A 15,048-nucleotide genomic window follows, 5' to 3' on the forward strand; every position below is an offset into this window, starting at 1 on the left:
GGAAACCATGCAGGAGACAAAAGAGATGCTGTGCAGTAAACCTTATAAGCCAACGCGAGTCTAGTAAAGCAGCTCTGATGGTAGGTGGGTGAGAAGGAGACAAGGTAGCTCCTTCCCGAGTTCGGGGGGTGGGTGTAGTGTTTTGTGTAATCATCTCCCCATCGAAAGAAACTTTTTGAAGCCTTTGCAGGATGGATGTTTCGAAGCTGGTGTGGTGGATGTTGCTTTTCTCTTTTCCCTCTTTGCCTTCCTTTTTTTTCTTTGGTGGTTTTCTGTTTTGAGCGTTCTATTTTCCCAATTCAAATTGTAAGATTAGCCGCGTCCGCTGCGTCGATTGCGTATTAGACATTTCGATTATAAGCTGAATCGAGTTTCCCCATCAAAAATGGCTGATAAGCCCTCCTTGTGGAGTTTCCGGCGAGGATGAGGTCTAATGGATCGTGGTCGTTACTTCGTGCTTCTCGTGCGCGCTTTCACATCGTCCATGACTTCCAGCCCATGTTGGGGGGGAAGGCAGCGGGTGGTAGCACATGCTCGTCATAACCCAGGCTGTGTGTTGACCAGCTCGGTGAGGGGTAGGCGCATTGCAGGGACTGCCAGGCCGGTGTTAGTCGGAAATGTTTCGAAGTGAAGCTTGATAAAACGTACCGGTTGAAGAAGACCTTCGGTGAGGGGCATGGGCATCATGCTCATGGACGGCAGGCTGATGTCCTGCTGTTCCCAGCAACCCATTCGCGATTGCATGGAGATAGGCGATGAGGTCAAGTCGTGCTCAATGATGCTCTCGGGGTAGGGTTCGACTGTGGTCATGGGCGTGGACACCACGGAAGAACGAGCGTAAGAGTGAACTGAGAGCGAGCCATCCGAAACGGGAGATGGGCATGTGTCGGGGGTTGCGTAGAAGCGACTGTCCTCGATGGACTCGTGAATGTGAGGGCCCTGGTACAACGGAGTGTGGGGTGCCGACTGCAAATCAACTCCATTCCACATCAAGCTGCAATCGCTGGAGAAATCGGGGTGGATGGCCGGCCCGACGAGCGATCCTACGGACATGGCATTCTGGGGCTGGGAGACGGTGAGATAGGGAGTCGGGTGGGCGTTGACGGGTGCACACTTGGGCACATAAGCCTCGGGCATGACAGAGGTGCGGTTCTGACGCTGCCATTGTGCGGTGTGGTCCATCTGGGCCTCGAGCTCACTGAAGTTCTGCGTTAGCGGCCAGGCAGTGACTTTCAACATGGAAGGTCACTCACTGTCTTTCCATGTGGCGGGAAAGCAAGTCGGGACGGTGGAATGCTTTCTTGCAGTTGAGGTGGGCGCATCGAAACAATGCCTCGGGGTTGTGGTTCAACTCATGCCGTCTACCAAAAGCAAATTAGCACGTGAAAGAGTCGAGCCGGGTACACTGCCATCAAGTACCTTCTGTGCTCTGCTCTGGTGAAAACCTAGAACTTGAATGTTAGCCGAGACTCATGTTGACACGATAATTCATGTATACTGACTTTGTTGCATCCTGGATATTCGCAAGCGTGGACGCGTTTGCCTTTCTTTGCTTTGCTGATGCGATGTGTAGTTGGGGTGTATGTGATGGGGAGAGGGATCTCCGATTGGGCAGTGCTTCGGCGCATGGTGACTGTATGTTGCTGGCCAGCAATTGATGTTGTAGTGAGAGTGATAGAAGAAGAGTTGGTAGGAAGTAGTTGTTCCTGTTCCTGTTGGTGTTTGAGATGCTTAGGAGTGATTGACTTTATAGAGTCGTGTGGAGAGGTGAGGATAGACAGGAAATCTGCCGGCGACTGGGTCGAAGATATAGTTCTGGTTCCTGAAGGAGATGATCCCCTGGTCATTCTGTAACAGACCCAGACTTGTCAGGAACGGGAGGTGAGCTATGGGTGTGGAGATTGGGGGTCGTGAGCAAGGTGGGCTGTGATGCAGCTATACTAGCAACTAGATTGGGGAACGGGCCAGAAACGTGGTGAGTGAGATCAGAAGTTGATTGATTTGATGTAGGTGATTATGATGATGACGGGAAAATGCCTCGCATCTGCAAATCAAGAGGGAGGCAGTGAGATGCGGGATTGGAAAAAGAAAATTGAAGATCTGAAACGAACTGGTATGGAGAACGAGGAGAAGGAAGGCTTAGAAGAGGGCCGGGAGAAGGGTAGGTGAGAATAGTTACATGCAGAGATGATGATGATGGAGATATAGAAGAATCTCCCAATGCGGCTAAGTCTACTTCTCACCTACCACATACGGTACCGAAAGATCGCCGGGTAACTTGGGGGAAGAGGAGGGAAAGACAGTTCGGAAAATAAAATCATAATTCCAAAAAAGATAAAGAAAAGAATAAGATACTTGGTAGGAATTACAAAAAAAAAAAAAAAAAAAAAAAAAAAAAAAAAAAAAAAAAAAAAAAAAAAAAAAAAAAAAAAGGATTAGAATATACTAAAAACAAAAAAAAATCAAATCAAAGCCATATCTGTATACATCCCAAAAATCCAGACCCAAAACGATCGAAAATAATACGAAAATGCGGAAATTCACGAAAATATTTGGCCAATGTAACCAGCATCAATGGCTAGTCCCGAGTAGTCAGAGGTAAGCGAGCAGAAAAGCAGTTCTTGATGATCATTCTCTGCAGGGTGATCATACTGGGTTAGCCACCATGGCTATGTTGGCTGCTGGGGACAGCACGAGTGGGTAACCACTGACGGGATCGACCCATCCTCATTTTCCAAAGTCAAAAGGATCAGATTAATTCCCTAATTCCCATCGAAATACACATGATTAACGGTGCGGGAAACGGGGAAGGATGGAGCGAAACGGGCGACGGGCGACGGGCGACGGGCGATAAGAAAGTGGACTCGATACGACAAGTAGCCAAAATGGAGGTTTCAACTCAAAGAGAAGCAAGAAAGAAAGAATAATAGGATTCGGGGAGCAAGACAAAGTACTGGACAATACGAAATATAATCAACATCACTGCAGAGAATAAAAAAAACCTACGGAATAGTTGACAAATAATATGCATTGTCTCATCTGCCGTTTAGTTAGTCATGACAACGACAGCAGCAAATTGCAGCCGACAACAGACCAACACCTTTCCAAGTCTGCGGCTGAGGCGCACTGCAGGGATATGGAGAGAAGAGGAAAGGGAGGAAAAAGGGAAAGGGGGGAACAAAAAGACCATGCCATCATGGGATAAATTACGATGCTGGTATGCAGCTCGTACCACACACCCACCACCACCACCCGGTCTACTCTACAGTGGTTCAGTCAATCGAAATCACTTGGTGGAAGTTGCACCTGTTGGCTCGTTCCCATCTCCTTCCATTGTCATCACCATCCTCATCGTCTCCCGCCGCCACGAGGCGCCGGGGAGGAGAGAGGGGAGGAGGGGGGGGGGGGGGGGGGGGGGGGGGGGGGGGGGGGGGGGGGGGGGGGGGGGGGGGGGGGGGGGGGGGGGGTTTGAGGTGAGAATTCGTTGTCTGGTCTGGCTGAAGGGGAAGTTGAGCCAGGTTTGGATGGCAATCGAAACAGACAGAGAGGGAAATTTTCGGCGGTGATTTTAGTCCGAACCGGGGAAGTGCTGGAAGTGCTGGTGACGGGTGGTACATTACGGTACAGTACGATACGTCACACTTGATAGTTACAGTTATACAGTACTTCGTACAGTACATCGCTCGGTCAGAAGTCCCTGTCACATGTTCACGACCAAACAACCAAAGATGGACTATGACTATTATTTGGAAAAAGGCTTCATCAATCCGAACTTCCTCTGTGTGCTTCCTCTCCCACCCCCCCCGCAATTTGAAGAATGATGGATCGGCTTTTCATTTACTGAATACTAATTCTACCTACCGCCTGCTGGAGCTTCTCGCCTGTCCCTTCTCTTCTCCTATTTCTTCTTCCCCCGCCTTCTCCTTCCTCTTCCTCTTCCTCTTCTACTCCGCCGTACTTCTTCGTCCTTGCGACCTCCTCACTTTCTTCTCCGCTCACCGCCCGCAATGCCCTTGGCGAATGCATATGACGTCTCTGTTGTTGGATGGCAGCACTCGGTATGTAAGACATTCAACGCATCCTCAACCCTCCTCAAGCGTCCTCCTCGTTACATCCCTCTGGTGTCGGCCGTCAGCCAAATACTGATATGCTGGGATAGAAGAACTTCCGTGGATAGATTCCATGGCCCCGTCATCTTCTTCTGCGCAGGACCATGCTGACTCTCAGCCTCCGACGGTCGCTGCTTTCTCTCCTACTACCATCTCCGGCTCATCATTAATCTCGAGACAACGCTCAAGTATCATTGTACACCGCAAATCCCCTCTTTTAGTAGCCACTCCGCCTCAAATAACCCGCGCTTTGGCTTATTCGCACCCCTTTATTCTACCTCTAAATAAACTCGTGGGCTTGCTCACATGGACAACCGGGGACGGATGGCAGAGCTTCCTACTGGTGGCCGTGTTTTGGACCCTGGTCCTTTATGGCGAGGTCATCATCTTGTGGGCAGGGCCACTCCTGCTGGTGGTCGGGCTCATTCTGGGCATGTACTGGAGACGATACTCGCCCTTGTCCTCTAGGGCTCACATTGCTGAGAAGCGGAGCCATCAAAGAGTCATATCCGACAGCTCTCCCCATGGCAATGAGACCCTAGATGAGATTGTCGAAACTCTTAGGACATTCACCACTCGGTGCAACATACTGTTGGAACCCCTCGTGGAGCTGACCGAATTCTTATCAACGCAAAGGACGGCTACATCCGCTACCACCAGGCCAGCTCTTACTACTCTCTTCTTCCGAATCCTATCTGTGACGCCTATCTGGATTGCTTTGACCCTCCCGCCATTGTATTTGATCACCACTCGTCGCGTAGTCATGATCTTTGGCACTATCATCATCACCTATCACTCCCGACCGGCAAGGGTCTGTCGAGTCATCTTATGGCGTTCATTGACCATCCGCAAAATCTGTTCAATGATCACTGGACTGTCTTTCTCGTCGGATGTGGAAAAGACATTATCAGCCGTGATGCAAAGCCACGGGCATGCGGTGAACATCGCCACGAGACGTCGCGGGGATTCATCCGGCGTCCGATTCACATTCATCATCTATGAGAACCAGCGTCGCTGGCTGGGCATCGGTTGGACGTACTCTCTCTTCCCCTCCGAGCGTGCTGCTTGGACCGACGAGCATTTAAACCCGGTACCTTCGAAGGACGAATTCGAGCTACCTGGCGTTCAAAGTGGGAATGCACAGTGGCGGTGGGTCGATGGCAGCGAGTGGCATATCGAAGGGGCCGATGACCAAAACGGACACTCCGATGCCAAGTCATCTGACGGTGGAGGCTGGGTCTACTACGACAACAAGGCGAGTTTGGCTCTATGGTCTCAATTCCAACCCAGGCAGTCTAGCTAATCTTCTGCAGTGGAATGAGGGTCGCCGTGGCCAGGACGGCTGGGACCGATACACACGTCGTCGGAAATGGTGTCGCGACGCCGAGCTTGTTGAAATGCCCTCTGCAGCAGCCGAGGGCGCATCTACAGCAGTGACATCCGGTCTGTCCCAAGCCTTGGAGGCAGAGAAACAGAAAAAGAAAGCAACCGGCACCGTGGATGCGCGTCCGGCGGATACTAGCGGCGGAGGCGATACCGATAGCCTGGCCCCCTCGACCTCCTCCAAGTCACGGAGACGCCAATGGTTCGGGAGCACGAAGAGTGTAAGCGACATCAAGAACAGCAGCTTCTCCTCTGCTCCACCAACATCCACCAACAACTCCTCCGTTGATCTTGGAAGAATAACGTCTGCCAATAGTACCAATCCACCACCACCATCCGGGAGAGCCCCTTCCAGGCCGATTAATATCTCTCACTCTCGAAAACTATCCAACTATTCCGGCACCGCCAGTTACAGCAGCAGCCAGGGACCAGATGGTAGCCTCCGAGAAAAGGAAATCACTCGAGCGCAGGATCAGCTGGATCGATGGGCTGCCCGAGCGGCAGGAGGAACCGAACGGGCAGAGCGAGAATTAGGGCTAGGCGACGAGGTGAATATGGGATTGAGCTGATCTCGGTTTACAAATCTGTTATGCAGCATGGTGCACAGACCTTTCAGATTGACCATTGCGTGAAGCATCTGGCTTTTTATGACGCCCCTTGGTTGAGTTTGGGCCTCTTGGGCGCTTCGACCATCTCTGTCCTGTACTTACGCCGCGACGACATGAAGATACCCCTACAATTCTAGCCAAATATAACCGTGCTGGTAATTCAAACTTTGGCGCCGTCGCCCATCTTCATTCTATTTTTATCAACTGGCTAAACAGATATTATATATGCCTTGGTCTCATAAATTGTTCATTATGGGCATACATCTCCACCTCCGGAGATCCATCCTCTCTTCAAAGTAGAGCTCCCATATCAAGCAAGTATGAGATCCCACTGTAATTGATCCAGCAAGTCCAGCCAGTGCACTCCTTCCGTAGCCCATAGAGCGTGTAGCATCTCCTTTGCTCGTTTAACATTCCCAATCCCGAAGTTGACCTCGAGGCTACTCAAGCATGTCATAACAAGCTCTTTATCCTCGGGTGCCCTAATCTCGCAGCCGGCAATGAGCAATGGAAATGTGAGCGCGGAGTATTCGCAGTGGGCATCGAGGGGCGATGCCGTTCGGATCCTGCTCAGAAGCATCTGCAGGGCGTCCGACCTCGACATAGAGATCAACGCTGACCACGGGCCTGCAGTGATGGTAATTTTCGTATCCTTGCCCATCTTCTCTAGGATCGAATGAAGGTAGATGTATGCCGCATCGCGGAAACAATTTGCGACCATGCGGAGGCGACAGAGGTTCGTTTCTGTGATACCCTCGGGGATGATGTACCTTATGTCCTGATGCGTCCAATCATGCAGTAGTGTATCACTGGGGTATATATCAGCTATATGCACGTTTGTGGCATTGAAAGTATGACAGCTTGGGGAAAGGCTGTAGAGAGGTAGGTGACTCACATTGCATGAATCTCGATTCCTAAAGCTACAGGGTCATGGCTTAGGGAAGGCAGATCGGCGATCCTTGCGCAGAGTTTGACAAGATCCTCCGCGTAGCCAATGTATATATCAAGCTTGGTGATCCTGACGTCCTCCATATCAAGCATGCTGGAGCTTATTTGCTTGCGATTACTGATTTTGGCAACATTATGAGCATAGATATAGCTATTATTCTTTGTTAGTATGACCTTTTTGGTTTGGATAATGAGATTGACGACATACAAGCCCATCAAGAACTCCCGGGTGTCATGATTCAATGCCCCGAAGCCACCCCGTGCAATGACTAGCTTCTGGAGACCATTCAGATGCGCTACCCACTGCTTAACGCTTCCACGGACAATCTCGTATTTGCAGAGCAAAGCCACCGCGAGAATGGCTTCATCAGGGAATCTTCCAGCGGGATGTTCCGAGAGTACAGATTGCAGCCCATTCAAGGTTTGAATGTAATACATTGTGGCAGCAGTTTGGGCCTCTGAATGGGCAGCTATTCGATTCGCACAATGCGTCGCCGATACTGCGCATAAAGCTTTCATAAGAAGCGAAGATGATAGGGCCCGAGGTATGATCAGAGACCGTAGAGGGTTGTCGGCGCTCTCAAGATTTGCGAGTAACTTGGAACCGAGCTCCATGTGATATTGAAGATAGTGCGTTTCTGAGTGCGAAAGATGACTGAGTGATTTACAAGGCGTGAGTGCCACCATAGCGAGGGCACTATTCTCAGCAGTGGTATGTGCTGGCATCTGATCAACCTCATCCGTAGTGTCATCGGCATTTGATAGACACATATCACTAGCACCAGAATCCGAGAAAGTGGTAGGGGTAGTTGGTTGGTAATGTAGCCATGAGGAGCTTGAGCATGGCGAGTTCGTACTTGCTCGTCCCAAGGAGGATGAGGATATGGAAGACGATGCACTAAGTCTCCTGCGCTTTGTTGGTTTTGCTTGACTGAAGACTTGTGCTGACGGGTTCAAGGGCTCTGCCCATATTGAGCCATATCCCTCACACTGTAGCCCTAATCTAGCACAACTACGACATCTAGAGAAGGAGTTCAGTCAGTGACAACGAAGGTCATCGAGCACTAGACATACCCGGGTTTAAATTCGTCACATCTTTTTCGGCGACGTTTACATGTCAGACAGCCAGTGCGTGTCCATTTCCCGCCTTCTCTCCTGTATCTTTTCTTACTGACGGTTTGATATTGTGCCTCCAATGGGTTTACAGCGGCTTGAGGTAGTAGTCGGTTTCCAGTCATAATGTCGTCCCACATTCTGAGGCTATCATGGGCAGAAACCCGAGGACCGGTGGGAATCGAACAATGAGCTTTGGCGGTGTAAAGGAATGTTGTACAAGTTCTGACATAGAACAGATCAGATTGATTTAGCCGTGGAAGAGTCCCCACAAGTACGTATCAAGGACTCATATGGACTCGCCATTAACACAAGATCGAGCTAATGCAGGTAGTATTGAGGCTAGCTTCCAAGATTCAGATACCGATTGAAAGTGGTGAGGGGTTGACAGTGAGCGAGAGTACTCGGTGGTGAGTTAGTTATTGATGACACGGCGGAGATGGTTTCCCTTGATGGCACTAAACTGGAAAGGGTAGGTGATGCGCTCAACCTGGAACTAAAAGTTATCGCTTGGGCTTCCCCTCTTGGGATGATTGCCAAGGGAGACAGTTGTATGTACTATCTGTACAGTACTTGCTCAGGAAAAGAGACTGGGGATCAATCTGCATGGGAAAGCAAAAAAAACAGAAGTGTTTGAACAAGAACGGTGGCTTCTACTTATCACCAGGAAAAGATAGTACTGTACTGTACTGAGCTGAGTAGTACATGGTTGTAGACTGGGTGTACTGTAGTTACGTAGTCAGTACAGAGTAGACTGGACTGATAAGAGCGGCAGATAAAGAAAGAGTGGGACAGACATAGACACATTCTTGTCTTATCGCCTCCGGAGCTTCTCGCATCCCTCGGGCTCCGAAGAGTATCATGTCAGGTACGAGGAACCAGACTGGCTGTCACCTGTGTGACTAAGTAGACTGTGATGATGATGCTCATACTCGTGTGAATAGCTGGAATAGCCGCGGCGGGGAGAGCGAAAGAGAAGCGGGAGAAGCGATTGAAGGATGAGGTTCCATCGGCGAGATAAACGCTTCGCCTATCCACTTCCCTTTCCGCTTTAGGCAAGTCCATCCAGACTCTGTGGGGGGAGAAGAGGTTCCATCCCCGATTATCCCATGGTCGATAATGTTCAATCTCCTTAATGTGGCACGGCATCTCTGGAACACTGCTGCTGCTGCTGCTTGCGAAATGAACGGGAAAAGAATCTTTGGGACTACTTAAAGGTCCTTCAATGTCCTCTTGCTCCTCCTCCTTGTGCAGCGGTCTTTTCGTCTTTGCTTCTGGTCCCTTAATACAACCTCAATATGTCTCTCGCAACTGAACCCAGCCCTCGATTAACTGCGTCGAGTGGCCCCCATCCCTTTGATCCAGTCACTCCTCGAGAAATCAGACTAGCTGTTCGAGTTTTGGAAAACGCCTTCGCTGGAGTTGAGCTTCGCTACAATCGGATTGATATCCACGAACCCATCAAGCATGAGGTTGTCCCATACATTGAAGCCGAACGTCTAGGGCAGCCTTTACCGCGCAAGCCCACGCGCCTCCTATACTCATACTTTCATCGGCTCGATACTCTCGAGTGTTGCAAGGCGCTCATCAATGCTGACACCGCCTCAATTGTTTCGACTAAAGTGCTCCCCAAGACCGTTCAGGTATGCGGATGATCATCTGCACTCAAGTTTGTATCGAGAACTGACATTGCTGTGCATACAGCCTCCCGTCGATATCGATGAACTCGCCGTGATTGAAGAAGTCTGCATGAAGCACCCGGCTGTGCAGGCAGAGATTGCCAAGCTTAACCTGCCACCGGGAATGGCTGTGTGCAATGATCCATGGATGTACGGCACTGAGAATCAGAATGAGACACGTCGGATGTTCCAATGCTTCATGTACATGATGGAAGTCGACCACCCTCAAAATAACCACTACTCCCTGCCATGCAAATTCTCTCCCGTCTTCGACGCCTTTACCCATGAATTGATCCGCATGGACTACTTACCAGGCGGCGATGATCATTCGTTCACTGAGACGCAGGCTTGGAAGCCTGTCAAGGCTGTGCAATACGCTCACGACCTCCTTGATGAGCCTGTTCGCACGGATCTCAGACCTTACATCGTCCAGCAACCAGAGGGTCCCTCTTTCAACGTGGACGGCAACTTTGTTTACTGGCAAAAGTGGCGTTTCAGGGTCGGCTTCAACAACCGGGAGGGTATGGTCCTGTACAATGTTACATATGACAACCGTAGCGTTTTCTACCGTCTCTCAGTCTCGGAGATGACGGTGCCCTATGGAGGTGAGATCTGACCCCAATGTACCTGATTGATCTTATTACTAACCTGATCCTCATAGATCCTCGCGCCCCTTATCACCGCAAGCAGGCCTTCGATGTTGGAGATGTTGGTTTCGGTCTCAATGCCAATCAGCTCTCGCTCGGCTGTGACTGCTTGGGCCACATCAAATACTTTGATGGCTACCGAGCCGACTCCAAGGGCAACCCAGTCTTGTTAAAGAACATTATCTGCATGCATGAACAGGACAACGGTATTCAACACAAGCACACCAATTACAGAACCAATGCAGCAACGGTTGTCCGCAACCGTCAGCTTGTTATGCAGATGATCTGCACTGTTGCTAACTATGAATACATCTTCGCCTATATATTTGATCAGGCGGCTAACGTCGAACTTGAAGTCCGCGCTACCGGTATTCTGTCTACAGTACCTTTCGATAACGAAGACGGTAAGACTGTCAAATGGGGTACAAATGTTGGCCCCGGTGTGATGGCTCCCTATCATCAGCATATGTTCTCGTTCCGAGTCGATCCCGCCCTCGACGGCTTCACGAATACTGTCTACTATGAGGACAGTGTCCCCCTGCCCGAGGATGACAAGAACCCCTATTTCGTGGGATACACCACTCAGCAAACTGTCATCAACAAGTCCACCGCCGCAGACCTTGATATCAGCCGAAGCCGAGTTTTCAAGATTCGCAATGACAGCAGCATCAATCCCATCACTTACAAGCCCGTGGCATACAAGCTCCACGCCGCACCCAGCCAAATGCTGATCCAAGGCAAGAACTCGATCGGACATCAACGGGCTGAGTTCGCTACACGGCCCATTTGGGTCACAAAATACCGGGACGAGGAGCTTTACGCGGCAGGCGAGTTCACGAACCAAAGCCACCGCGCCGATGGCGTAGAGACATGGGTCAAGAGAAACGATCCCACCGAGGATGAGGACGTGGTTCTCTGGCACAGTAAGTTCCCTTCCAACCCACATGTGTATCGCTCCGACTCGAAGAAATACTGTACAATGGACTAACATGCCATCCTTCCGTAGCATTCGGACTGACCCACAACCCTCGCATTGAGGACTTCCCCGTCATGCCCATGGAACGTATCAGCGTCATGCTACGTCCCGACGGCTTCTTCACCAAGAACCCTGCCCTCGATGTGCCGCAGTCATCTCAGGCCTTTAACAAGTCAACTCTTCACCCGGAAGCAGCGGCTACGGCGTCCTGCTGCTCGGGCGCGGGAGGCAGCAAGGCCAAGCTGTATAAACGACTAGACTGAACGATGTCCCGTGGAATTGGAGGATGGCCCGCTTGATCTAGACTTTCGCCCATGAAGGCGAAAGCATTGTATGATTCATGACTACACATACTGCCATCTGGCGTTTTGAGCAATGTAAATAAGAGTTTTCTTTTCCCAAATGTCCCAACTGAGCCTTTAGCGCTTACGGATTTGAAGAGGTCGACATCCTTCTTACAACTACCGTCGCGTTCATTTGTGTCTCATTAATACATGCTGTTCTGATTTGAATCACACAGACTCTGTCGGAGCCAGACTGGTTATATAAATCAGAATCCTTGTACGTAACTAAGTTCGTCATTTCGGTGTGAACTCCGCCCACATTCGTGTCCCATAAACACACCCGTTATCAATCTCCAAACCATTTTCATTCCTGCACCTCATTATTCCATAAGTCTCCACCGTGAAGAGAATCCATGCGACCATTTCCATTTTTGCCAGGTCACCCAAACCCTACATTTTCAACATCCAGGAAACAGGAGACTTGTCATGCACCCAGGCACCAGAAGGGTCTACAGCATGGGTGTCGGAGTACCCCTTCAAGCCTTCTTGGGCACGTGAGCGCTGGGGACAACACCGTGGCCAACGTTGTCGATAGCGGACTGACGGGCACCGGTGAGACCGAACTGACGGTTGATGCCCTCGACACGGTGAGTTGAGTTGATGTTCTTGACAAGAGTAAGCTGCCAGCAGGTAGCTCCACCCTGGCGAGAGGTGATGGTAGAGTAGGCCAAGAAGTACTCCCAGATCTGCAGACGCTGGTCAGTCATGTCCGGTGAGGAAACTTAGGAGCGTCACAAACCTTGAACCATCTCTTTCCGTACTTGGCTTCGACCTTGTCACGGTTACCCATCCAGTTCCGGTACCAGCGCCAAAGGGTGGCAGAGTAGTGGACGCCAATGGTGTCGACAGCCTTGATCTCAAATCCGGCGGCCTCCAGTCGATCAACGACAAAACCAAGGGGCGTGCTAGCGTCAGCTCCGGGGAAGATGTACTTGTTCATGAAAAGACCCCAGATGAGATCCTCATACTGCCAGGACTTACGCAGACCAGCAATCTGGAGGAAGAAGACTCCATCATCATCCAACATTTCGTAGACCTGAGACAAGAAAGTAGTAAAGTGACGAACGCCGACATGCTCAGCCATTTCCAAGCAGGTGATCTTCTTGTAACCCCCGTCCACCCGGGGGGCGTCACGGTAATCGAGGCACAGGATACGGCTCTGAGATTCCTCAACACCGGCATTGCGAAGACCCTTGTTACCCCAAGCAGTCTGGTTACGACCGAGAGTGATACCAGTGACCTGAGCGCCGTAGTGGACGGAAGCATATTTGGCCAGAGTACCCCAACCGCAACCGAGATCGAGGACGGTGTCACCGGGTTGAATGCCGATCTTTTCACACACCACAGCCAGCTTGTTGTCCTGAAGCTCCTCAAGAGTCTCCTCACGGTTGATATCGCTGATGATTCCCGAGGTATAGATCATGCGAGGGCCCAGGAACCAAGCGTAGAAGTCATCGCCGCGATCGTAGTGGTCACGAACCTGTTCCTCATCTGATTGACGCATTCACGGTCAGCAACCTAGTTTTCCCAAAGTCAAAACGAAGCCTGGTCGCTTACCCTGGGAACGAGTGTGCATGATCATCTCAGGAATGAAGCCGAAGAGGAAATGCTTGAAGAGACCCATGGTGAAACGGAAATTGGCCCAGTCGTGACGGAACTCGAGGGCTTCCAGGGCGTCACACTTGAATTCCACCTCACCGTTGAAGTACTTTTCGTAGAAAACCTCCATGGGGATCTTGCTCTTGCCACGATAGGCAGCGCGGTCGTGCTCGCTGTGGAAGTTGAGGTAGTACTCGACGGGGCGACCGGCATACTTGGCCTTTTCGTTTTTGCGGGGAGAGATAGAAGAAGCTACAGACCAAAAGGCCATGAGGATGGGGATAGTGGTGAAGATCGCAAAGAAGATGGTGGTGTAGAAACCACCGCCAACTTGGCGAGCGAGGTACCATGGGATCAGCAACAACAGGGCGAACAACAGAGTGTTGGAGAAGCTATCGCTGCCAGGGGAATCGGCCGGTACAGGGGCATTCTTAATGGCCGGGTACTAGGAAACAAGAAACCCATTGATAGTCAGTGTCTGATTCCCACGGCTCTGAGGTCTCAATGGAATGAGAGGGAGACAATTGCCTCCTGAGGACAAAAGAATGGAGACAGCAAAGCTACTCACCGAGGTCGTCCGCACACCACAGTCATCAGCGGGAGTGACGCACGAGGCGGGAGGAGTTTCGATGTACTCGAAGTCCTCAAGGGACTCGGGATGTACAACCGTCATGGCGGAGGAGACGAATTGGCAGGTTGAGGAGGAATTGAGAGAGAAAGAGAGAGGGGGAGGAGGGAGGGAGGGAGGGAGGAAGGGGGGAGAAGAAAAGAGGTGGAAAGAGGAAGAGGACGAAAGGGAAGGATGGGAAAAGAGGGAGGGAGAGCGGCGAGTGTCTGGACGGCAGCGGGAGTGGATGTGGTGGACGTGGTGGATGTTGGTCGATTGCTAGATTGGGGAGGAGCAGCATCGGATCCCTTTCGTCAACAACAACCACATTATTCATTTAATTATTACTCGACTCTGTACGGTCCAGATGGTCGGAAAACACATCAAAACAATTCCTAACTTGGTTTCTCAGCTATTGGTAGCTATGAGCTATGCTTAAAGATGTTTCTGCCTGGTTCCAATCGTTGAACAACAATAGTCAGATGTATGGATAGAAGCTCCAGGTACTGTACCTACCGGTACGCAAAGGCTGGTCCAATTGAGCCCAAGATAGCTTGACTTTATTTGGGTCTAGTGCTTCGTCGACTGTTCTAGGGCTGTTCGCAAGGGTGAAAGAGAAAGAAAAAGAAAAAGAAAAAGAGAAGCGGTGAGAGAGGAGTCAAATATCTTTTTTTTTTTTTTCTCTTTGAGGCTAAACTGTTGCAAAGCTCCTGGCCAATGTACAGGTACGGAGTAAATATTTACTCTATTATTGTTCCAATTATGCGCCCGGCAGGGAAATCCGATGGAGATTTGAGGTTCGGGACCCCGACCGACGCATCCACGGTAAGCACACACACCGCGGGCGTCCACCACACCCTGCTGAAACGCTGCCAGGCGAATGACCAGCCGCATTGTATTCTTAGTAATATTAGGGTGTCGTGGCCACTCAAAGTGTTGCTCCATCGTACGGTGATGACGACTGATCCCGAGGATACCGTGTCCATCCACAGAAAACAAACTATCTTCAGGCATACGGTACCTAGTAAGTTACTG

The 15,048-nt window shown here is 50.6% G+C and overlaps 5 protein-coding genes across 5 annotated transcripts; 2 read left to right on the plus strand and 3 right to left on the minus strand.

The window, feature by feature from the left end:
- Nucleotides 1–473: 473 nt before the first annotated feature.
- On the minus strand, nt 474–1,628 carry BO86DRAFT_394883 (C2H2 finger domain protein; the record flags this gene model as incomplete). Its single annotated transcript, XM_025673261.1, has 5 exons — nt 474–593; nt 649–1,198; nt 1,254–1,361; nt 1,420–1,445; nt 1,503–1,628. 5 exons carry the CDS (start codon nt 1,626–1,628, stop codon nt 474–476), a joined length of 930 nt encoding a protein of 309 aa, XP_025532996.1.
- Nucleotides 1,629–3,778: 2,150 nt separating this feature from the next.
- BO86DRAFT_405980 (PEX28-32 family peroxisomal membrane protein) lies at nt 3,779–6,307 on the plus strand. Its single transcript, XM_025674140.1, has 3 exons — nt 3,779–4,058; nt 4,160–5,364; nt 5,423–6,307. The coding sequence occupies exons 1-3, from the start codon at nt 4,046–4,048 to the stop codon at nt 6,059–6,061; spliced, it is 1,857 nt and encodes a 618-aa protein (XP_025532997.1). The 5' UTR covers nt 3,779–4,045; the 3' UTR covers nt 6,062–6,307.
- On the minus strand, nt 6,237–8,301 carry BO86DRAFT_429021 (Zn(II)2Cys6 transcription factor; the record flags this gene model as incomplete). The annotated part of the gene is made up of 4 exons (XM_025675624.1): nt 6,237–6,909; nt 6,996–7,199; nt 7,257–8,060; nt 8,123–8,301. 4 exons carry the CDS (start codon nt 8,299–8,301, stop codon nt 6,411–6,413), a joined length of 1,686 nt encoding a protein of 561 aa, XP_025532998.1. The 3' UTR covers nt 6,237–6,410.
- Nucleotides 8,302–9,240: 939 nt separating this feature from the next.
- Nucleotides 9,241–11,943, plus strand: BO86DRAFT_78323 (amine oxidase). Its single transcript, XM_025677674.1, has 4 exons — nt 9,241–9,804; nt 9,866–10,445; nt 10,502–11,410; nt 11,494–11,943. The coding sequence occupies exons 1-4, from the start codon at nt 9,460–9,462 to the stop codon at nt 11,724–11,726; spliced, it is 2,067 nt and encodes a 688-aa protein (XP_025532999.1). The 5' UTR covers nt 9,241–9,459; the 3' UTR covers nt 11,727–11,943.
- BO86DRAFT_385099 (putative cyclopropane-fatty-acyl-phospholipid synthase) lies at nt 11,913–14,084 on the minus strand. Its single transcript, XM_025671030.1, has 4 exons — nt 13,853–14,084; nt 13,365–13,804; nt 12,547–13,298; nt 11,913–12,493 (listed from the first exon to the last, which is right to left on the minus strand). Exons 1-4 carry the CDS (start codon nt 14,077–14,079, stop codon nt 12,284–12,286), a joined length of 1,629 nt encoding a protein of 542 aa, XP_025533000.1. The 5' UTR covers nt 14,080–14,084; the 3' UTR covers nt 11,913–12,283.
- Nucleotides 14,085–15,048: the final 964 nt, after the last annotated feature.

This window comes from Aspergillus japonicus (assembly GCF_003184785.1).
Source record: "Aspergillus japonicus CBS 114.51 unplaced genomic scaffold BO86scaffold_2, whole genome shotgun sequence".
In the NCBI taxonomy this organism is placed as follows: domain Eukaryota; kingdom Fungi; phylum Ascomycota; class Eurotiomycetes; order Eurotiales; family Aspergillaceae; genus Aspergillus; species Aspergillus japonicus.